General features: G+C 30.3%; 2 protein-coding genes across 2 annotated transcripts; both read right to left on the reverse strand.

The window, feature by feature from the left end:
- Window positions 1-4,646: 4,646 nt before the first annotated feature.
- LOC111287999 (formin-like protein 4) lies at window positions 4,647-7,391 on the reverse strand. Its single transcript, XM_022878736.2, has 2 exons — window positions 6,253-7,391; window positions 4,647-6,161 (listed from the first exon to the last, which is right to left on the reverse strand). The coding sequence occupies exons 1-2, from the start codon at window positions 7,389-7,391 to the stop codon at window positions 4,856-4,858; spliced, it is 2,445 nt and encodes an 814-aa protein (XP_022734471.2). The 3' UTR covers window positions 4,647-4,855.
- Window positions 7,392-14,888: 7,497 nt separating this feature from the next.
- LOC111287514 (two-component response regulator ARR5-like) lies at window positions 14,889-16,314 on the reverse strand. The gene is made up of 5 exons (XM_022878128.2): window positions 16,006-16,314; window positions 15,851-15,927; window positions 15,667-15,744; window positions 15,516-15,586; window positions 14,889-15,406 (listed from the first exon to the last, which is right to left on the reverse strand). Exons 1-5 carry the CDS (start codon window positions 16,214-16,216, stop codon window positions 15,103-15,105), a joined length of 741 nt encoding a protein of 246 aa, XP_022733863.2. The 5' UTR covers window positions 16,217-16,314; the 3' UTR covers window positions 14,889-15,102.
- Between the last annotated feature and the right edge of the window lie 7,480 nt (window positions 16,315-23,794).

A 23,794-nucleotide genomic window follows, 5' to 3' on the forward strand; every position in this document is an offset into this window, starting at 1 on the left:
AAAATGTCTACAGTTTCAAGGGAAAAAAAGCAGCAAGGGTATTTATGGAAAAAGGGCCTGCAATGGAATGAAAATCCCACGAACTCCTTTGCCTCCAATGAGATTTTTCAGCCGCGGAAAGAAATTTTTTTTTTTTGGTTGTGTAATTGCAACATCTTTTGTTTTTCAAAAGCTTTGCCTAGTGTGATTTCACACAAAAAGAAGGTAAATCTTGCTGAAGGGTGGTTTTCGTGGAATCCAAATGCACTCTTGGTCTTTAGTTATTAAATATGAATAGAAGAACCACTGAATGCTTATATATGTACCAACAAAGTTCCAGCAACCTCTTATTCTCGTTGTTTGAGATCGTTTTCTATGACTTTTACATGGGATCTAGTGCTAAGACAGCGCACACCAGTCAAACTTGCATTATTGCTTAACAGCTGAGAGTAACTCGAGCTTATTTCAAGTTCCAACTTCCAAGAACGACCTAGGATTTATGCCTGGGATCTCAAAGGAGCAGCAATCGAGCGACCATAGGAGACAGTCTGTTGAACAATCTAAATCTGAGTCAGGGATCTTCCTTTTTTTTACTTTTTTTTGTTTGAGCAAAAGTCCATCTAATTTAACACCCTTACTGAAGTCAGATCCTGCCAACCACCGAAAACCAAGTTTCCAGTTATAAAAATATTGAAATCATAGTATGAAAACATATACCGCGACAGGAGACTGCCATGTTAATACAAGTCAGATAAAACATATTATCAGCTTGAGTTTCAGGCCTGACAGATACGATATTTTTGTTCAAGTGTTCATATTTATAAGGAGTTGACTTCCACGCAATTTCTTAATTTTATAGAAATTGGCAACTGCGGCATCTCAAGTGAACCGTGGAGTTTGTGCAAGCAATATCGACACCAAGTCCATGGTGTACCATCACCAGCCTTTTTGGTTCTTCACTAGTATTTCCTGCCTGCTGATCACTATTTTTAATCTCTGGCGTTGGTAAGAATCCAGTGCTCCTTTTTTAGATCATGGTTATGTTACCTTGTAGCTGTCATGAGTTCATGACACTACCATGGTTAAGAGACTTGAGACACTCAACGACCCTTTTCTCCCAACGTGGAAAAAAAAAAAACTAGAAACAATAAACCAAGAAAGGAAGTATAAAGTCGCCATCTTTTCATAGGATATTTAACGTTTAACAGCCAATGTTTGACACAACTCCACTGAAATTGAGACATGAGATTAAAAGCTTGGTGGTTCTTCGTGATGAAGTGGTGTCATATAATACTACTTGACAAACTCCCCAAAATTGATAAAAATGAAAATGATTACGCTAAAAACTAAAGTGGTAGGTTGGCAGCATTCCTATTTATTTTCGTTGGCCAAAGGATAAAGTTTGGCATTTGGATCAACTGAATGAATCTTTGCATTGCACGGTAAGTCATAGTTGTAGAGATTTGCCTTAAATCTTTTAATTTTATGTCAAAAGTTGAGTAAAATTATAAAAATTAGAGAGTTTATTTTATATTATACAAAAGGAGTTTAATAAAGGTACAAAAGGGTTTCATTTTTATAAATAAGATATTTTATTTTTAGTTTGATAATTTTAAAACACTAAGAGAATAGTTAAGTGAGTGTGTTATTAAAATGATTTATTTGAGTTTACGGTTAAGTTTTGAGTAAAGAGTTTTTTGTGACTTTTCTCATTTCAAAAGTTTTACAGATATAAATATTTATTTGTTAATGGATTGGGTTTGAAATAAAACATTTTCGATTAGGCTTCTAATTCTTGTTTTGAGCTTCTTCTATTGTTTATGTTTCTCTATTGTTTATGTTTGTGCGTACTATATGTGTTTATTTCCCAATAAGAGCGAGGCAAGCCCGAGGATCATGAAGACAGTGTGTTTGAACGTATGGCTAGTATGTCTAAGTTTGAGATTTCTTTATATGATGGAAAGAATACTTTTATGTTATAATAAAATACAATTCAAGATCTATTAATCCAATAAGAGTTAGATGAAGTAATAGAAAGTATTAAGTTTGAGGGAATGACTGATAGTAATTGGAATAGACTTCAAAAGAAGGCTAATAGTACTATTAAATTGGCCTTAGTCATAGAGATAAATTATAGTGTACTGACTGAAAGTACTTGAAAAGTTTGTGGGGTAAACTTGAGGGTATTTACGCATCGAAATCATTGATTAATAGATTATGTTTGAAGATGGATTTGTATTCTCTGAAGATAAAAGAATGTATGAGTTTCATAATCATTTGAATGAGTTTAATAAGTTAGTTTCTCAATTGCTGGCTATTTCTTTTGATTAGTTAAAAGGTAAATAGAAGGCTTTAATTCTGTTGTCATCTCTGCCCAAGTTTTATAGATTTCTAGTTCAGACTTTGTTGGTGGATAGATTTATTTTGAAGTTAGATTATATGACTGATTTATTGCGAGAGAATGAAAGTTTTATAGGAATGAAGAACTCATTACTTGAAAGGAGTGTACTACCTTTAGAGGAATCTAATTGAAGGAAGAATTAAAAGAGGGTTGATGGATCACGAGGGAGATCCAAGTCAAGAGGCAGAGATTACAATTATATCAAATGTTATCACTATAGTGAGAAGAAACATATCCAAGTGCACTACAATAAGCTGAAAAGAAATATGATTGCTATCAAAAGGGCGAATGATGAGAAGAAGTCAGATGAAGAAAAGAGTGACACTACAACTATTATGTTTAATGATGGTTTCCTTTTGACGACTTGTGTGGATGAAACTCAAACCTTGAAAGTTGATAAAGGTTAGGTTTTAATTCAACTGCTACTGTTCATGTTTGCAATGATAAAAGTTATTTTAGAGAGTTGGAAGAGAATGAGAAATATAGGGATATTGTGATTGTCAACAATGAAAATGTGCATATTTAAGGCATTGAGAGTGTTTATCTTAGATCTCACAATGGAGTTGTTAAAACTCTTTGTCATGAAAGGTATGTATTGAGTTGTAGCTACAATTTTGATTGAGTGAGTTAACTTCTTGTGGGTATACATACTATGGGTGAAATGATTGGTATAAAGTGTACAAAAATAGTTGTGTGATTCTACAAAAGAATAGGTCAAAAATCACTTGTATATACTTGATAGAGATTCAGTTGTTAGAATTCTTGAGACAAAAAAAAAAAAAAGAACAAGGACAAGCATGTTAGCTTTGTAGATTCTATTAAAGTGTTTTGAGATTCAAGTCAAGAGAGAATTTGTTGAGATTTTCTTTGACTCTTTTAATCCTATATCGAAAATTGAGTGAAGTTATAAGAGTTGAGAGTTTGTTTTATATCTTACATTGAGAGCTTAGTTAAAGTATAAAAAAGTTTCATCCTTATAAATAAGATATTTTGATTTTAGTTTGATAATTTCAAAAAATAATTAGACATAAAGAGAAAGTTAAGTGAGTGGACTATTAAAAAGATGTAATTGAGTTTTGAGTTAAGTTTTGAATAAAAAATTTTGATAACTTTTTTTATTTCAAAAATCATACAGTTGTAAAATTTTATTTGTTAGTGGATTGAGTGGTTATTTTGGGTTAAGCCGAAATAAATGTATTTATTAATTCTTATTCTTATTTTAGACTTTCTTTATTGTTTGTGTGCATAAATACTGTGCCTGTTTATTTCCCGACAATAGTTAGTTCTAATTTTTGATATTATTGCTTAGCAGTATCTTTCTTGCCTAAACTTTTTACATTTTCATGGGATTGGTTTTGCTATTTTAATCGAAACGGCTTGGTTTGGAATTGGATTTAATAAATATGGCTTATTTCTTGTAGCTTTGCGTTATGCCATTGAAAGTTATGGAGTCATGTTCGCGAAGACTACAAGGGGCAAGGGCCATTTGATAATATCAAAATAACTTTGTATGGACATAATCGCCTGGGTTCGCTTAAAATTTCCTGGTATTTTCATTAAAAGGGAGAAACGTTCTTCTTACTTAGCACGCCAACTTGTCATGGTGGACTTTGGCTAGCCTTTCTTGCAGCTTGTTCTTGCATGAGTGGGGAACACTGCCCAATTACAGGCAACCAAGTGTGAGGGCTGTTATTGCGTGTGTTTGGTTGCAAGAGAGAGAGAGACAGAGTCTTAAAGCTATACCTATAAGCAATGTGCAAGGAGATACCCAGTCATGCTCTTTGTCTTTTTAAATTGATATTCAACAATAGATACTCAGGACATCAGCTATGCTTTTGCCCAATCAAAAGCAGTGTTCTCTTCAGCTCTACGTATAGCTTGTACCTACAAATATTAGTTTTATGTTTATGATTATTCAAGTATATGATTAATGTATTATCTGCCTATAATTCAATGGTTCCAGAAAGATGCACATAATTTATTTATACCTCATTAATAAGTAATTTTTTAACAAAATATTAATTTTTTTTAATCTATTTTAATGTTGATATTTATTTATTGATAAGATAGCGTTGTCTAATTCACAATGTATAAGATCTATATAGTGAGAGCACATCAAATATAAATTAAATTTAATATTAGCTTTACAGATGCATGATCTGTTCTAGTTTGCACACTTGAATAGAGAATTTGTTAGTACCATGATCGTTCTTTCTATTTGATCATGTAGATTATTTTTCTTACTTTTTGAACTTTGAAGTCCAAAAATCCACTCCTCTTTCCGGTGCTTACTCGATGGAACAAGTTTAAACTTTAAATCAGAAAAATCAGACTTCATTATATTTACCACTTCATCAAAATTTGGTACAAAACAAATGGACGAATTCAATAATCATTTTGCTATACTTGCTGTGAATCTAGAAGTTTGCTATGAAGTTTATGTACATTGGCTTTGTGATGAAGACCTGTTCATGGTCATGAATCTACATCCGATTCGCTAGAATTGCTCCTGGACTTGCCTGTCATGAAATTTGCGGGCAAGATTGGGAACTTCTTTATGGTTCTTGAATCATGAGAATTAGGTGATTGTGATCCAGAACTTGCAGTTGAAGACTTCCTCCTTTGTTGATTCCTAGCTATTTCTACGCAGACCTGGTCGACCGTACCTAGAAAGTCTCTAACTATAACAAATACTTGGAAAGGATCCTTTGAAGGCCCTGCTTGATAATACTCTATGGTTCTTTTTACATGATCCATCACTCTTTTTTGCTCCTCTCTTATAATCTTCAGTTCCTCTTCAGCATCATCAATAAACCCTTTCAGTTCTTGCACAAATCCACCTTTTCCATCAGCCATACATTGCAATACTAGCTGTTTGATTTCTGCTACACGAGCAGAAAGAGCTGAGCAAGTGCCAGAAAATGTGTTGAAATCTATCATGGCTGCTTTCTTCACATTAGTGAACTCAGAACTAAGGCCTCCTACTACTGGTAATCCAAGCGTTATATATTCCTTTTCTCTGTCCTCTTTTGATGTTAAATGATCAAAGCTACCATTGCTGCTATGGCTGCTGCTGCGACTCAGGCTACGACTTCTGCTGATAAAACATTTCTTTCCCTCGGACCGGACCACTTCTTCTACCACAAAATGGAGTAGAGTTGTCTTTCCATCGGTGCTCTTAACGTCAGAGAGCTTAAGCAGAGAAGTAAGATTAAAAGCTTGAGCATTACCTCGGGCAGTTCCAGCATTCATGCGATTGCCGGCTTTGAGTATTGCTTCCAGCAGTTTCATAAACAGTCTTCGAGTGCGAAGCTCCTTGCACCCTAACTCTAGTATTTGTAAAGACTCCTTCATGTGGAGAATTTCCAAGTCATAGTTTGATCTAAATTGCATGGCATTAAGACGTGTGAAGGCTGATGGAATAGCTTGCAAAATGTGGAACAAAAAGGACTCAGCATCGGCAAGTCTTGTTGGATCTCCATCAAAATTAAGGATTTGGGATTGTTCTTCTTCTGTGGGGGCAATTCTCATGAGCTTTTCAACAGTATCTGCCTCAAGCCCTTGGCCTTCATTCAGGGCTTCAAGGAGTTCCCTACGAGAGAGAGCCAGAGATTTGAGCACAATTGCTATGTTCTGGGATCTTCGGGCATCAAGAACCATGATTTGTGATGATGAGCTAGTGTTAATATTCCTTGTATTCTTTGAGTTACTACTACTAGGAGGGGATTTCCTACTTGTAGCAACAAATCCAAATAAAGCTTCCATAAGATCATCATCAACCCTGAAGAATCAATTGAAAAAAAGAAGATCAAAATCAGCAAAAGAATAAAGTTTGTTCATAGTTGTTTGAGAAATAGTAGAATCGAACTTACTTAAAAGACCCGCCATTGATTTTGTCCCACACCATGGAATGATCAACATTTTTGTTCACCTTATCCCAGTGCAATGGCTTCAATCTAACTTGATTATTTCCGTTTTCTGTGGCATCTCCAGAAGACTCCCCTGGTTTACCCCCAGTAGACTTATCTCTGGCTGCTGTAGGAGGTTTCAAAGACGTAACTGAACCACCTGCTTTAGGAGGAGGTGGTGGTGGTGGGGCAGGACTTTTCGCTGGAACCGGTGGAGGTATCGGCGCAGGAGTTCTATTTGGTGGAGGTGGAGGTGGAGGTGGAGGCGAAGGTGTTATTGGACTTTTATTGCTTTGAATCGGTAATGGAGGTGGTGGGATTGAGGGTTGTGGAGGTGGCATTGATGCTGGAGCTAAAAATTTTGATTGAACCGGTGCTTCCCTTTTCTCAACGGCTTTTAGGACAATCCCATGAGACGGAAGAGGAGGTAGAGGACCTATAGTTTCACTTGAATCATCATCTTTAGGAGGTGGACCATGGGAAGTGGAAGACTTCCCACGAAGCGGAGGAATTCCCCGCACAGGCTCTACCTTCTTGCTTCGGCTTCCTTCTCGGACCATTCCTCCTACTTCTTCATCCTTTGGACTATGCATAATCTGTTTACCAAACCCGCTTTTGTTTTTTCCTTTTTGAAGCTGTCTCCAATAAAGCACATCCAAACCATTCTCATCTACAATTAAACCCTTTATATTGCCATTAAATCTTGCAAACTCATCTGGATGAACTCTAGGCTGACCTCCCTGGAAACTATCCCCAACTCTCTCTCTTTTGCGGTGTGCAAAAGCATACTTTCTAATGAAAAAGAAGAACATCCCTGCAATAACTATAGTGCATGCAGCAGTTACACCTACTGCCTTTGCAATAGTTTTATTGGTGTCATTCGATGAAGATGGTGATGATGGCGGCGACGGTTGTGAACCTGGCGGCCTTTCTGGACTTGGAGGAGAACTTGAAGGTTTTGGTGAAATTGGTTCTGGGGCAGGCGGTGGGGGTTGGATTGGGTAGAAAACTTCAATATTTTGAGAACCTTGGGAAGGTAAGGCAGAAATGAAAAACGAAAGCACCAGGTTGAGAAAAAACAGTGTCTGAAACTTGACAGCCATCATAGAGTTGGATTGTAGAGAAGATCAGAAGAGAATAAATGTTTTGAATTTTCAATAGTGAGGAATAAAAGATTATCCTTTCGTCGTGTGCATCTGGTAAACCGGGTCGCTGACACTTTCAAAAGAGTGGTTACTCGTTTTCCATTTCCATTTTGGTTGCTCGCGGATATAAGTAACAATTATAAACTTGATAGTTGAAATCATGATATTACATGAAAAAATATAGTAAAAAAATACTGTACAAAACTTTAATAAATATTATATATAAATTCAATAAAAATATATTTTATATTTAATATATGAAAAAAATTATAACATATAATTTTTATATTATATACATATTACATACAAAATAATAAACACTATTACTCGAATTACTAAATCCAAGTTTTTTGCACTTTAAAATAATTAAAATACCCTCGTTAAAAGGAATTAGATTAATTTTTTACTTATTAATCCTGCTTTCATCATTTTAAACTTGGGATTTGGAATTTTCAATATTTTTATTACTAGTACTTAATAGTACAATTAGATGTTGGTTAATTGTAGGATGTGATTTAAGTATCGAGTAGTGGCAATAAATGAAGATTGGAGAGGTTAGGAAATAAAAAAAATGTTTAAAATATTTTTTTTGGATTGTTAAATTTTTTTTTAAAATTTCAAATTTTAAATGCGTATGAGCACGTACTTTTCCATTTGCATCCGCCGCTGTATCGTGGACAAGAGTGGTTGTTTACCTTTTCAGAACAGTTGAATTAGCAACTTACAGAAAACCTTGAACGAGTAAAATATATATAGCTGTGAATATGTGAAAAATAATCGTTAAATTATTTTAATAGAATTTTACCAAAACGTTTATTTCCTTTGAAACGTAATCAAAACAAGTCAGAGAAGACCCTATCAAAATTTCAGAATCATTGTAGCATAATGGAAGGTGGTTCTCCAAAATTCTTGACTTTATATACATATGCATAAATCAAAGATGGATGAATATAAAGTAAGAGACCTTATTAAGATACAATTTTGAAAGTCAACTTGGATCTTTAATTAATTTAAATGCTAAAAGAAACCCCCCAAGAATTTTATTGAATTTATTTGTATTATAGAAATAATTAGGGGAAGTGACTCACCAAATTATATAATATAATGTTAATAATTATGTGATCTATTGATAAAATACCGTTAAATTATAATAATGCTCTCTGTATTTTATTAAAATTTAAAATTTAATTTTTCTACTATAATTTAGGGAAATATAATTCTTATATTATTTTGATTTAATAATTTTAATCTATTCACTAATGCCATCAAATTTTTACCATTAAACTATTAACATAGTTATTGAATTGATAATTTAGGTATTAACTTTAATAACATGACATTAACTTTATTGATATAATATTGACTTTGTTAAGTGACAACATGAGTGAATTTAATTAGTTTATTAAATTATGTAAATAATTTTTGCACTCACAAATTTTAAATTTTAGTCTCTCTAGTATAATTCATAAAAATCTCATTTTCGTATATATAAAATTTGATAATATTGATCCAATTACTAAGGCGATCAATTATTTTTTGTAAACTTTGCTGATGTGATTGTTGTTTTTGTAGAAAAACATAAAAAATCTAAAAACAAAAAATCCAGAAAAAAATGAAAAAAGGATTTTTTTTGGCTTTTTCCTAAATTTTCAAAATTTTCAATTTATTTTTTCCAATATTTAAATTAAAAAGATCATATTTCCTAAATTTGTTTAATAATTGGATTTTTTTTAAAAAAATTCAAAATTTTGAATCATTTATAACTTTTTATGATTTTTAAAAAAGTTAATTTTCTTCTTTTCCAATATTTTAAGTTTTTTTAAAATAATATTTCTTGAATTTTTTGGAAAAATCAGATTTCATTTTCAAAAAAATAATTTCAATTTTTGAAATTTTTATATCTTTTCCAAATTTTAAAAATATAATATTTAAAATTATAACAATATTTTATTTTTTTTAAATAATATTTTTAAAATTTTAAAGAAAATCAGAAATTTTTATAAAAACTTTTGAAATTTTCCAATTTTTTTAGAAATTTGTAGATTTTTCAAAATACTAACTTCAATTTTTTTTACTATTTTAATATTTTAAAAAAATTAAACAAAAAATTAAATATTTTCATCAAATAAAAACTTTTAAAATTGCAAAATATTTTTTAAAAGATAAAATTTTGAGAAGAAATTAAATTTAATATTTTAAAAATTTTAAAAATTGAATATTGAAATTTTTAAAAATAAATATGATTTTATTAATAAATTTTAAAAATATGATTTTTTAAATTAAAAAATTTGAAAAAATTATAATTGAATAATTTAAGAAAATTGGAAAAATTGTAAAGAATTCTTAAAATTAAAAATTTTAAAATAATTTAAATCTGATTTTTTTTATAAAAATATTATTTTTTAATCAAATTAAAATATTTGAAAAAGTATTAAATTTGATATTTTTAAAAAATTAGGAAAAATTCTATGGAGTTCATAAATTTGATTTTTTTAAAAAATTAAAGCCTGCTTTTTTTAAAAAAATAAATTTAATAATTATGATTTTGTAAACAAATTAAAAATACTGAAAAAGTTAAATCTAAAGTTTTTAGAAAATTTTGAAAAAGCATAAAAAATCAGTTTTTTTTTTTTAAATTTAGTAGATTTTTTATTTTTCAAAATTTTCAATTTTTTAAAGGATTTTGTTTTAATTTTTTAGATGCTTTAATGAAAAAACAACAGTTATGTTAGCACAATTAATAAAGAATAATTAGTCGCATTAATAATTACATTAATATTATCAAATTCATTTTATATGAGGATGAGATTTTTATGAATCATTTTAGAGAGATTAAAATTCAATTTTCGTTTGAGTACTTGATTATTTGCATAATTTGACAATTAATTTTATTTATTCATATTATCATGTCAACAAAATCAATACTACATCAATAAATTATTTGTCATGTTAGCATTTTTAACAATAAAAATTTGAAGTGCTAATGGTTAAATTAAGATTATCAAATTACTATAATATGGAATTACATTTTTATGAATTATAATATAGTGATTAAATTTCAAATTTTGATAGAATACAAATAATTTGACAAGAAAAAATCTTTTTGTTTGGTTAAAGAAAAATATCCACTCTTTATTTTCATTTTTATGAAAAATAGAAGGTAATTAAAAAACTGTGTTTGGTAAAAGTTTAGAGAAACTGTTTGTTAGAGAATGAAAATGAAAACCAATTCTAAGAATAGAAAAAAATATTTTCGTTATTTTCTAACGAAATAAAAAATAAAAAAAAATGATGAAAACATGGGAGTCGTCCTCCCGTTTACGAATCTCACTTTCATCCAGAGTTTGAATCCTCCAAAGGCAATTGCATAAAGATATGCCCCCACAAACTCATAAGTTCATATTGTTTTTACCTTAACATGTTCTTCTTCGTAATTGATTAACTATTTAATGATTATAATTATGTTACTCGTATGTATTAAAAGAAATTATTTGATATATTGATAAAAATTATTTGATATATTAACAGTAAAATCTTTTTATTTTATAAGCGAAATTAATATAATGAGACATATGTCATTTTTTTTAAATTAATTTTTTTAAATATATAATGGACATATGTTATTATTTTAATTTTATATGTAGAGTTAAAAAATTTTAGTGACAGTATGTTTAATGATTTCACATATACTAATGTCATAAATAAAAAAAATTAATATGCCTAACACATTTTCATTAATTTTGTTTAAAAAAAATAGTCTTTCATCTTCATTAACCAAATATATTTTTAATGAAATTGAAATTAAAAAATAAAAACTGTTTTAAAGAATAAAAATAAAAAATATTTTTAAAAACCAAACAGTACTTTATATTCTCATTCTCAGGAATTAAAATTTAAAATCGAGTCCAAATGGAACGGCAAGATAAAAAATTAAAAAATTAAAAAAATTTCTCTGAACACGAAACACCCTTTTCCTAAATAAAAATAATAAATTTATCTATAATTTATATATATATATATATTGCAAATTGATATCAATAAAAAAAAGTCACTATCAGAATTCAATCTTTGGCGGAAAAATTATATAATCTAATTTGGTCAATTTTTTGACTTCATCTTCATGTAATTGCAGTAGTTGATAGAAACAACTCCAGATGCGATTATGGGTAGGGTTGGCATCGGGTCGGGTTCGGGGCGGGTTTTGCTTGCCCCGAACCCGACCCGACATAATGCTTAAAAAACCCGAACCCGACCCTACCCGAAATTTTTTTTGTTTTTTCATACCCGAGCCCGACCCCGACCCGACCCTATATAACCCGTACCCGTACCCGACCCGAACCGAAATTAATAAAATATTATTTTTTTAAATATAAAATATTAATTTTTAAATATAAAATATTTAAAAATATCATTATATAAATATATATAATTAAAAAATTAAAAAATTAATTAAAAAAATTATTTATATATATATCGGGTCGGGTAGGGTCGGGTTTGCCTAAAACCCGACCCCGACCCGACCCCGACTTTATCTTCATCCTACCCGACCCGACCCCGACCCGACCCCCGATTTTCAAAAGAAAAAACCGACCCTAAAAAATTGGGTCGGACCGGAACCCGTCGGGTCCGGGTTTTTTTGCCTTCCCTAATTACGGGGCCTTTTCTCTCAATAATCGGTCAAAATCTAAACATATTTCTGGTTTTATTGTATTTTATTGGCATGGTCCTGACTACAAAAGTATGAAAATGGCCTTCCAATTCAATTTTCCTTTTAAGCCAAATTCGAATACTCTTTTTCTCATTTAAATTGTAAATTGATGTTGCCGTTATTTTGACATTATTTTTCTTAGATATTATAAATTCATTGTTGACTTGTCTATATACGAATCTGTAAACTGTACTAGAAATTAGAATCGAGAACAACCAGAAAAGTTTGCTTTTTTTTTTTTTTTTTCTTTGAGAGTAACTTGACCTATGGAGGTAGTTGGTACCTTGTTGGAAGGGTGGCGCGAAGTGGGGTTTTAGGCCAAATCATTTTTTTGGGTGGATTAATGGACAAAAACTAGAAAATTTTGATTTGTAATTCATGTACTTATGTCATATTTATTTCGTATATATAATATAAAATTTATTTTGATATAATTTATATTAATGTATTAAACACGAAATATATATTTTTATTAAATTTATAAATTATTTTTATTCAAATTTTAAAATATATCAACTTTGTATGTATTTTCCTATTATTTTTGCATCAAATTGTTATAATTCAGTGCCAAAATTATTAAGTTGACATAAAAGTTAGCTTTTTTTCCATAGTAAATTGACTTATGAAGGGAGTCGGAGCCTTGGAAAGGCAGGGTGAAGTGGGTTATTGGGCCAAAACATTTATGCGTTGACCAATTGTCAAAAAGCTTTGGAGTGAAGACCTAAATTTTAGCTAGGAAATGCAAACAGAAAGCACAGGTCTCACCCAACTTGTATGAAGTTTCACTTTTTTTTTTTTTTTGTAGAGCCGAAAACCGAGAACTTTTACAATTGTAATCATGGACCGTCTCGAAGCTTGGAGGAACATTTCAATACATAACCAACAATATACTTTCCTGTTTTCTACACTAAAAACCCACAATACACACAATAGAATGAAAATTCAAGTCTTTTGGCGATAAATTTCTTCTTTTTTTCTTAATATATTAACACAAGAGAAATTTCCTGTTTACACACTATTTGTATGTCTAATCCTCAATCTTTCCACTTTACTTAAAAAGAAAGAGGAAATGATATTAAATCTTCCTTCCATTTTTGTGTGTCTTTTTTATGACACACCTCTTTGTTTCCAGAAATTGTAGTCCGAGTATGGCTATTACATATTTGCAACTGACCCTGCATTTTTATGTAAATATCAATAAGGTCGTCTTGACTTGATTTATTTCTGCTGCCGTTGCACGAGGTTTTTTCTTCTTTCTTTTGTGGGTCTATAAGAAGATAATCTAGTCGTGTCAATTCCACCCTCCCGAGGAAAAGCAAAAAAACAGTCTGGGGTCCTCCCAGGCCCGCTGGAATGGGATTATCTTCCATCTCTTGTAGCTCAAGTAGATATCTTCTATTTAGTGTATTTACAAACCCAAAGTGAACTAATATTAATCCACTGCTTATTGGTGGCAATAATACTTGCAATCACCCACAAAGCCATTTCTTTCTTTCTTTCTTTTTTGTTTTCATTTTCTTACTTTTACTGAAACCTACCAATTTTGTCTCCCTACAAACCCCTTGTCAAGAGGACACAAAATTTAGTGATTTTTGTCTCCAATAGTTGAATTGACTTTTGACGGGCCAAATTTTTATGTGGAGGTAACCGACAACCAAACAAACAACGGATATTCATTATCATTCTTGCCCAGACGTATCAGGCACTCAAGGATAAAGATACCAAAACCAAACATTCCATAATGACACTTTTAAGCTGAATTGGGAAAAAACAAAAACAGAAAAAAAAAAAAAAAAAAGGAGGGACGAATAAGACTTCAATTTGGGCTGGAGCTGTTCTCTTGTTTTGGGCCCAACGAGGATCTTTAAACAGAACATTTCGACCCACGCAGCGAGTCGCATATTTTGCTTTTCCTTGGATGTAGGCTTTTCTCTAGGCGATTATAATTTCTTTTTTTTCTCTTTTTCTAAGTATATTTTTTCATTTGACATAAGTAAAAAAAAATTAATTATCCAAAATTTTATTTTTTATTAAAATCAATTAAATTTTTAAATATTTATTTTTATCAATTGAACCTTTACTCAAAAAAATTGTTTAACCATTAATACTTATTTCCGTCCTATTGAAGACTCATTTGAATAAAAAAATACTTAAAAATTTAATTAATTCAAAATCAAAAATAAAAAATTTGATTAATTATAATAAAATATTATATTCTTAAATAATAATAATAATAATAAAATTATTATTATTATTATTATTATTATTATTACTTATTATTATTTTGCCTTGCAATCTTTCCATTATAAACCTAGCAAAAGGCCCCAAAAAAATGCTGCCCCGTCTCGCATGCTAAAGTTGTTGTGCGAACAATCAAAGTCTCACAGCCAAATGTAGGGTCCAAAAATCTTTCAAGTATCAACTAGGCCCCCTTGACAGCCAAGCATATGCAAGCAAAATACCACTCTGGGAGAAACAGCCAGACAACACTGGCAGTACCCCACTCCTATCCAACCTCTCCTTAAGGGAACAAACAACATCTCAATCCCATTCGCACCCTCCTATCCCCCGTCTAAATATTCCCTCGTTTCTCAACCAGACAACAAGATCATGCCCCCCTCCTTCCACCTTATCATATCATATATTGCTACTTGCATTATTTTTTTCAAATTCAAAACCCAAATCCATCTGAATTGAAGTGGCTTCATATGTAAAAAAAAGAAAAAAAGAAAAAAAAAAGATTAATCTAATCAGAATTCAGAATTAGGATTTGCATCTGGATTTTGTCACATTATAAATTAACAAAATTAGTAAGTACAACAGTAAGCAAGAGGACAAAATGGAGGGGAAAGGCTTGATTGATAGCAAAATGCAACAAAAACCGTTAAAACATTAGCGGAGAATTGCAGTGCAGGGGAGGAGGCTTGGCTTGGGCTTCTAAAAATTTTACTAGAAAATTTTCTACTCAGAGCTTGTCATTTTAAGACGTCTGCTGGGAGAATCTAGTGACGAGGGAGAACATGGTGCTGATACTGATAGAATTGTGGGTGATGGAGATGATGATGATGATGATGATGACACTGGTGATGATAAAATGGACGGTGGTGATGAGGAGAGATCACAGCTGTCTCTCAACTTTCTCTTGTTGATTCCTCTTTCTCCTTCTCCCACTCTGAAGTCTCTTGTCATATAATCTTTTATACGTTTAACATCTGATAATTTGACCGGCTTCACTATAAAATCCTCCGCTCCTTCCTCTAAACATCTGTTCATCAAAGATCGAGAAGAACCCATCAATAATAGATTATTTTGGACTGATATAAAAACAATTTGCCAATTTTCATTTATTTAAGACATAAAAAGTAACAAAATACCTGTCAATTCGAGCTAAAACATTCTCGGACGACATGATTACAACCGGGATTTCTCTAAAAGCGGAAGATTCCTGTTCAAAAACAAGAAATTTCATAAAACATTAAACCCTGCTTCAAATACCATTGACAAAGTTTCGAAAGAAACTGAAACCTTAATTTTTTTGAGCAATTCATAGCCAGTCATTCCAGGCATACAATAGTCGGTGATAATCAGATCAACTTTCAAACCCTGTAATCACAACAAAAGCTAAGAGTCAGCTGTAATCATCTTTACAGAATCACTGCAATAATTTTAAATTGAGCTTAGTTTTTAACAAAATTCCAAATATACTCACATAAAAACTATTACTGTTTTTCTCCTCGTCCAATCCCAGGAATTGCAAAGCTCTACTTCCACTATCCACAGCCGTCACTGCACCAAACCCAAACCTCCTTCAATTCAAATCCAAAGAAGGAAAGAAATGAAAATTATGGAATCACGGCCACCAACCTTTACAAGAGGAAATTTTGAGTAACCTTTCAATGACTTTCCGATCAACGTGGCTATCATCAACGGCTAGAACATGAACTTCCTTGGTATCAGAAGGTGAAGGATCGGAGCCGTCAATCTTCTCCGTCCTCCTCCGCCACGTAACGACTCCGTTTCTCGCCATCACAAGGAGAAGAAAAACAAACAACACAGGAGAGGAGAGGCGTTCCATTTGTTCCGTGGCCTTGCTTTTATCCACTGTAATGTTCAACGTCTATCTGTCTCTGTCTCTTTTGTTTCTTGTTTTTTTTTTTAAATTTTAATTTGATTACTATTTGTTTTTCTCTCTCAAATCAAATCTTTCTCTCTCTAAGAAATCCCCGCAATCTACTTTTTTTCAATACAAATCTAAAATCCACTTCGGTGGCCCCAGCCTCTCCCAATCTCTCTCCGATATCTCGCTTTGAGGATCATTTTATCGTGGAGAGAGAGAAATTGGGCATAGCTCGGGACACGTGTGATCGGGAATAGAGAGGGAAGTTGACCGGAGGTCAATGGATGACTGCGCCGTCAAATCTGTCTAGGGAACTTACCGAAACGGCTCCCGAGCACGTAAAAGTTTTTTTTTTTGGCCGTGTTTGTAAATGTGGACAGCATTGGACAACCGCGTCTTTACTATTCCGGAGGTTTATCATTTGATTTTTATTTTTTAATCAATAAATTTTCACATTTTTCACTCTCATTATTCGTGTCACACGTGCGACCTTGTGTGCTCTTTCTACTTTGAGGATAGATCTGTTCATCGGTATTTTAAAGGCACGTGCTGGCTTTTAACCGGATCGAGCGACTTTCTTTTTTTTTTCTTTTTTTTTTTTTTGGGTTTTAGGAAGCTTCTGTTCATCGGTCTTTATCCGTTTGAAATGGGACAAAAATACTAAAAATTGATGCGGATGATATTCACCTCGAGGATAGTTTGAATAGTAAATTTTTTAATTTTGAAAAAAATAATTTAAAGAGAGATATATGATTTTGTGAATTTTATTGATTTAAAAATGTAATATTTTTATATTTGATTTATAAATATTTAAGATTATTTTATAATTTTTTTTATTATATTTTCATTAATAATATGTTATATTTATAATACTAATACATGAAAATACGTTATTTTTGTCAAAATTAAATAATTTTTTTATATTTTAAATAAATATAATCTTGTAATTTTAATTATTATCATATCGTTACTTGTCCCTATGTGGAAAAAATATACAAGTTAGACTTTATATTTTATATGCAATAATATTAGGTAAAAATATTTTACATTTTATTTTTTTATATTTTTTTAAAAAATTATATTTTTATCTTAGAAGCATCATTTTTTTAAAAAAAATTTAATTTTTACTTTAAAAACATCATATTTTTGAAATTCTAAAAAATATATAGTTTTTATATTCTTAATAAAAATTACATTTTTATCTTAAAAAATCGCCTTTCAATAAAGATTGTATTTTTATCTTAAAAACATTATCTTTTTTAAATTCTAAAAAATATTTGTTTTCACATTGTCGTCAAAGATCGTATTTATCTTATAAACATCTTTTTAATAAATACTGTATATTCTATTTTAGAAACTTTTTTTTGTATAATTTTGAAAAAAATATTTTTTTTCATATTTTTAACAAAGGCTGTATTTTTATTTTAGAAATGTCAACTTTTCAACAAAAAATATGTTTTTATCTTAAAAACATTATTTTTATTGAATTATAAAAAATATATTTTTACATATTTATAACAAAAACTACAATTTTATCTTAAAAATATCATTTTTGTCGAATTTTAAAAAATATTTTTTTCATATTTTCAACAAAGATTGCATTTTTATCTTAAAAACATCGTCTTTTCAATAAAAACTACGTTTTCTATCTAATTCTACTTTTTTCTAAAAAAATTCTAACAAAAAAGTCAAAAGGTTAAAAAAAAGGGTCAGGAAACCCAAAAGAAAAGAATGGATTTGATTAGGAATAACCTTTTGATCTCAATTTGCATAATAATCGAATGCCATAGGAATTAAAATAAAATAAATAAAATCTTTGACTGGTTTGATTTAATTTCCAAATTTAAGAGGGATTTAATCATTGTAAGAATAGACTATCAACCATAAAGAAAGGGGGCAAAAAGAAATAAAAAAAATTAAAAGTTATGGGTTTAGGTTTTTGGGTTCTAGGTTCTGGGTTCTGGGTATTCATTCTAGGAATTTTTTTTAGGGTTTTGATTCTTGTCCTCTAGGTTTTTATTTTTTTTTAATGAAAATTTTGAAGTTTTCAATTTTGGAATTTGTGGATAAATCCTAAGGTTTTGATTTTTGGGTCTAATCTTTGGTTTTGGAAGATTCTTTCTGATTTTGGAAGTTTGGGTGGATTTTATGTTGATTTGGGGCTTTGGATTTGATTCTTGGGTTTTACGTGAATTTTGGTAATTTTCTAGAATATTCTGGGTTTAAAATCAAGTTTTTGGATTTTTCTGGGTTTATAAGAACTTTTTGATGAAAGTTTAAGTTTTTCGATAGGGGTTATGGCAATTGAAGGGATTCTCATGTTGGCTAAAGGGATACCACAGTTGCCATTTTCTAGGTTTGTGAAACTGTTTTTGGGAAGTTTGAATATTTTGGCAGCCATTTGAAGTATTTGGCAAGGTGTTTTAGAGAAAGGTAGGAGAATTTTTTTTTTTTTGCTAGAAAGAGAATGGGTTAAGGCATTTTGAGAAAAAAAAACTTTTTGACCTTTTATACCCAAGGCAAAACGATGTCGTTTTAGCGATGGGTTGACTCACATGTAGCCCTAGTAGGATCTGCGCTATTCCCAATTGAGACCTGACTCGTAGTGTAGGTATTCCCTTTTCTTTTTTCATTTATTTTTTATTTTGATTTTTTATTTTATTTTATTGTTTTTATATATATTGTTTTTATATTTATATTTTAATGTTTATTATTTTAAATGGTTGATTGTGTTAATGTGATTAAAAAAATTATTTTTTCATGATGTTTTTATTAATTTATTTTTAGTTCTTATTTTGGTATAATTTAATATATTTGCATGATATTTTATATTAATTGCATGATAATTTATATATTATATTATTGCAAGATAACTTATGTTTATTGCATGATATATTATATTATTATTGCATAGTATTATTTGCATGATGATTTTTGTTTTATTTTAATTGACTTTTTTCTTTTTCCAAATTTAAAAAAAGATTATTAAAAAATGTTTTTCAATCATACCAAACTATTAGATGATTTAATTCTTGAATTAAGTCTTACTAAACTATTGGAAGACTTAATGAATTTTCTTAAAAATATATTTTAAAAAAATCCTATCAATAGATTGGAAAATAATTTTTGACGAAAAATCTTATTAACATGTTATAAGATATTTTTGAAAATAAATTATTTGCACAAACAAATTTTCGATCTTACCAATAGATTGGAGGATAATTCTTGATAAAAAATCTTACCAACATATTAAAAGATATTTATGAGAATAAATTATTTTTACACAAAGAAGTTTTTTTTTCAACAAAAAGATTAAATGAATATGACAATGGAGTATTTTTAGAGTGGGATACTAGTCTCCATGAATTCTTTTAAGGTGAAAAAATTATCTTAAATTGCTATCAAACTATTAAAGAAATTTTAAGATCAATTTTTAATAATTAAATTATTTGATAAATTACAAAGATACTTTATGGCTTGGATAATTGAAAATCAAACTGGTACCATCTTTTGGATGGCACTGTAAGAGTGCTATAACCTTCTTCACTCGTAATTATACTTTTAAACTTAAAATTTAATTTCGTAGACTAGAATCTACCTTTTAAAGATATCCAAATCAAGTTTGGGACTTATATTTAGAATGTGACAAATTTAGTTAGGTGGCTAATCACACCAAAAGCAAAAAAAAAAAAAAATTAGTGGCAACTCCTAAAGTCTATGTCTAGCAATGGGTCCATGGATTTATACGTTATGACAATTTGGTGACTCTACTAGGGACATTGAGCAGGTTAGTAAATGATTTCTTGTTATCTAAGCCTAACTTAATAAATTTAAGAATTTTCCTATTATTTTGTATTTTATTTATTTATTTATTGTTTAGTTCTATCATTCATTTGCATATGTATAACATGAGCTCTACACCCGAGTCTTATTCCTTAGGAGTGAGTAAAGTACCTACGCCTTCGTGAGATTTTATGTCACCATATAGGTTAGCAAAAAACTCCCATTCAAATTGAACCCTTTATTCTTGTAGGCTAAATGGGTGAGGTTGTGATGCCTTACTAGTCTATGATAGACAATGATGTAAGAAACATTTTGAGAACCTTTATATTGTCAAATCTTTGAACCTACCATGTAAATAAATCCTAAGGGTCTAAACCTATGTTAGAGCCATACCTTCATTTGTGTTAGAAAATCCTAAATAAGACATATGATGTGATGGTTTTTTTTATAAATTTATAGGTTATAAATTTATGGGTTATTTTTTCATATTATTTGCCTACTAACCTTTTATGTGGTTCTTTGTATTTATATATTGTTCATTGTATATCTTATATGCCTACTAACCTTTTTTTTTACTATGCATGCATTCACACTATTAGATCTATCATAAGGAGTAATTATCACAAAATAATTTTAATAAGAAAAGTCTCAGTTACATCCATAAAAAGCCTAGCAAAGTCCTCTACTGCTCTGAAAAGAGAGTTTAAAGAGTTGAAACTTATAAACAAAAGGTTAAAAAGGGAAGTTCAAGTGCTCGAACAAGAAAAATATGAATGGAAGAGTTTATTTGCTAACTTTAACACAATACGATCATCTATTAATCGAGAACTAGCCCAACTTTAAAAAAAAAAATGGACCATTGCAAGTAAAGCTATAAGAAAAAGATGAGGCACTCTCTTAAGCACAAAAGCACATCCAAATATTAAATGGAGTGGTGGTGGAAATTGAAACACAAATAGGGGCTGTGAATGAAGAATGTTAGCAATTAAAGGAGGCATATGTGAGAAAGCATAACCAGTTGGAGTCATTACTTGACCAAATCGCTATGGTTGTTTATGAAGCCAAAAACATGGTAGAAAAGGTTGAAAAATGAAAGATAAAGGTGTCACTAGTGTGAGCATATGAGCAAGAACTGCTAGATTTCCTTAATGAATGCAAAGCTAGTATCGACAAATTAGGGATTTCTTTCTTTAATAAATTTTAGATTTTTCATAGATGTAATATTGGATTTGGTTAGAAATAATTTTTAATTCAATAAAGATTTTCTTTGATAATAATTGTTATGTCGTAAATTCTCTTTATTGCTTTAATGTATTTTTGCATTTATTCTCATGCATAATCTAATGGTTCCATAAACATCATTCTAAATTTGCTCCCTAATTGTGGGAAATCAAAATTTAAGGATAGCTCAACACCAATATTACACCTGACCCTAAGCTAAAAGAATGGAACAAGATAATGCAAGCCTTGTTGAGAAATTAAAAAATGCCTAAGAGGAGAGTAAGAGAGAGTTGAGCAAAATCTTTGAGGCATTGGGCAAGTTGAATAAAGGAAAGAAGGTAGAAAAAATGTTTCATATGACATTACTGATCCTTTATATCTTCCAAGTTATGGCCTATATCGGCCCAATCCACTCCAAACTTTCCATCACAACAGTTTGCTTTTTTGACAAGCTATACTTAAAAATGCCACCCACATCCAACAAAGGGAATGTCTAAAACTACAACAATCCTACCTTTACTGAAAAGGCAGTTGAATCAATCTAAGTTCCTAATTTAGACGTCTTAAAAGAGAAATTGAAAATGACTGAGGCTTTAAAAAATTAAAAACTGACTATAAGATGAATATGCTCAAAAATAGGTTATAAGCTATTGAAAGTATTGATTTTTATGGTTCTATGGATACTGCTAGGCTTTGTCTAATTTCAGATGTGATTTTACCTTTAAAATTTTATGTACCAAAGTTTAAAAAATATGATGATATGAAATATCTCATCACATATATTATAATGTACTGTTGTAAGATGGCAGCTTATGCCAGTAATGAGAAATTGGTTATTCATATATTTTAAAATAGTTTGACTAATTTTACTACAAAATGATATGTTCAGCTGGATAGAACTCGCATCTGGTCATGGAAGGATTTGATATGCTCTTTCATAAACCAATATCCCCACATCATTGACTTGGCCCCTGATTTTTTTTTTTTTACAAAGCATAGAGAAGAAGGTAATAAAGTCTTTTAAAGAATATGTCCGACAATGAAAAGACGTTGCTACTCAGGTTCAACCTCCTCGAACTGAAAAAGAAACAACTATTTTATTTGTAAATACCTTGAAGGTACCTTATTATGAGAAAATTATAGAGAATGCAATAAAAAGCTTTACTGACTTGGTAATCTTATGGTAGATTATTAAAAATGCCATCAAGAGTGGTAAGCTTATGGAAGAAAAGGCCAATGTATTAAGAAATATGAGACGCCTAAGAATAAAAAAGTCAAAGCCTAAGTTGTGAGTTTTGAGGGGTAATAATTCAGAGGTTACACTCCATATTCACCACTTATTTATCCTGCTTACTACCCTACAATCAATAATATTGTACAACCTCCTTATTAGCCTCATTACTCAACCATGAACAACATCTCCTTAAGTCCTTATCAACTAGCCTTTCAAGTACATGCATATGGGCCTAGTCTTATCATTGCACCAGTTTCAAGGCCTAATAGTCAAGTGAATGGTTTGGAAAGATCCAAAGGTAACCAAAAGAGAGCTTGCATTGATCCTATACCCATAACTTATACTAAGTTATTCTCAAAATTCATTAAGAATGACTTTGTATCCTCCATTCTTTTAAAACCATTAAAGTTGCCCTATCCCAAATGGTACAATATTAATGCCAAATGTCATTATCATAATGGGAATATAGATCATTCTTTAGAAACTTGTCTTACTTTCAAGTATAAGGTACAAAGTTTGATCCGAGTAGGCTCGATGAGCTTCAATGAATTAAGAAAGCTGAATGTTAACAAATGTCCTTTACCTGATCACCTAGGGACATAATTGTAGGAAGGCTAATTTGAACTGCTTGTTATTTTAAGATTTTTTTTATAATAATGGACTTCTTTTTATTGTACTAGGATTTTATTTTATTTTTCATCATTTTAATAAAAGTGACAAATATGATGCATTTTTAGGATATGTCATTTTTCGTGTGAATCACCATCATATGGTTTTATCTTGTTACATCTTTTCTTATATCCATTCATAAATTTTAAATAATGAATGTTCAAACAATCATGGCAACAATTTAGGATTCGATTTTGAAAATATCATTTTGATAAATCAAAATTGTTGATTTATTAGGATTACTGAATAAAAAAGATAAATTTGGCAAAGAATTTCGTTTATTGAAATATGAAGTTGATGTAGAATGTGATCTTTGTTTTAGGTTAATAAATATTTTTCATTTAGAGTATTCATATTTGAGATGAGAAATGACCATCTTTCTTCTATCTTTTATAAAAAAGAGTAAAATTATCCTTTACTACCCCATTTAAGCCTGTTGAAATTTTTTTTCAAGGAACCATAACCAAGGATCACCCCCACACTGGGGGTAAAGTTTGAAAAGCTTATTTATAGAAAGAAAAGTGATTATCCTTAGTGATTTCAAAGGCAAAACGCTTTTGTGCTCAAATCTTTTTCGAAAAATGATGAAAAGTGCAAAAAAAAAAAATTTGATGAGGCAAAATGTCAAA

The sequence above is a fragment of the Durio zibethinus genome, chromosome 4, assembly GCF_047325235.1.
Source record: "Durio zibethinus cultivar Kanyao isolate XHJ-2024 chromosome 4, ASM4732523v1, whole genome shotgun sequence".
NCBI classification, from domain to species: Eukaryota; Viridiplantae; Streptophyta; class Magnoliopsida; order Malvales; family Malvaceae; genus Durio; species Durio zibethinus.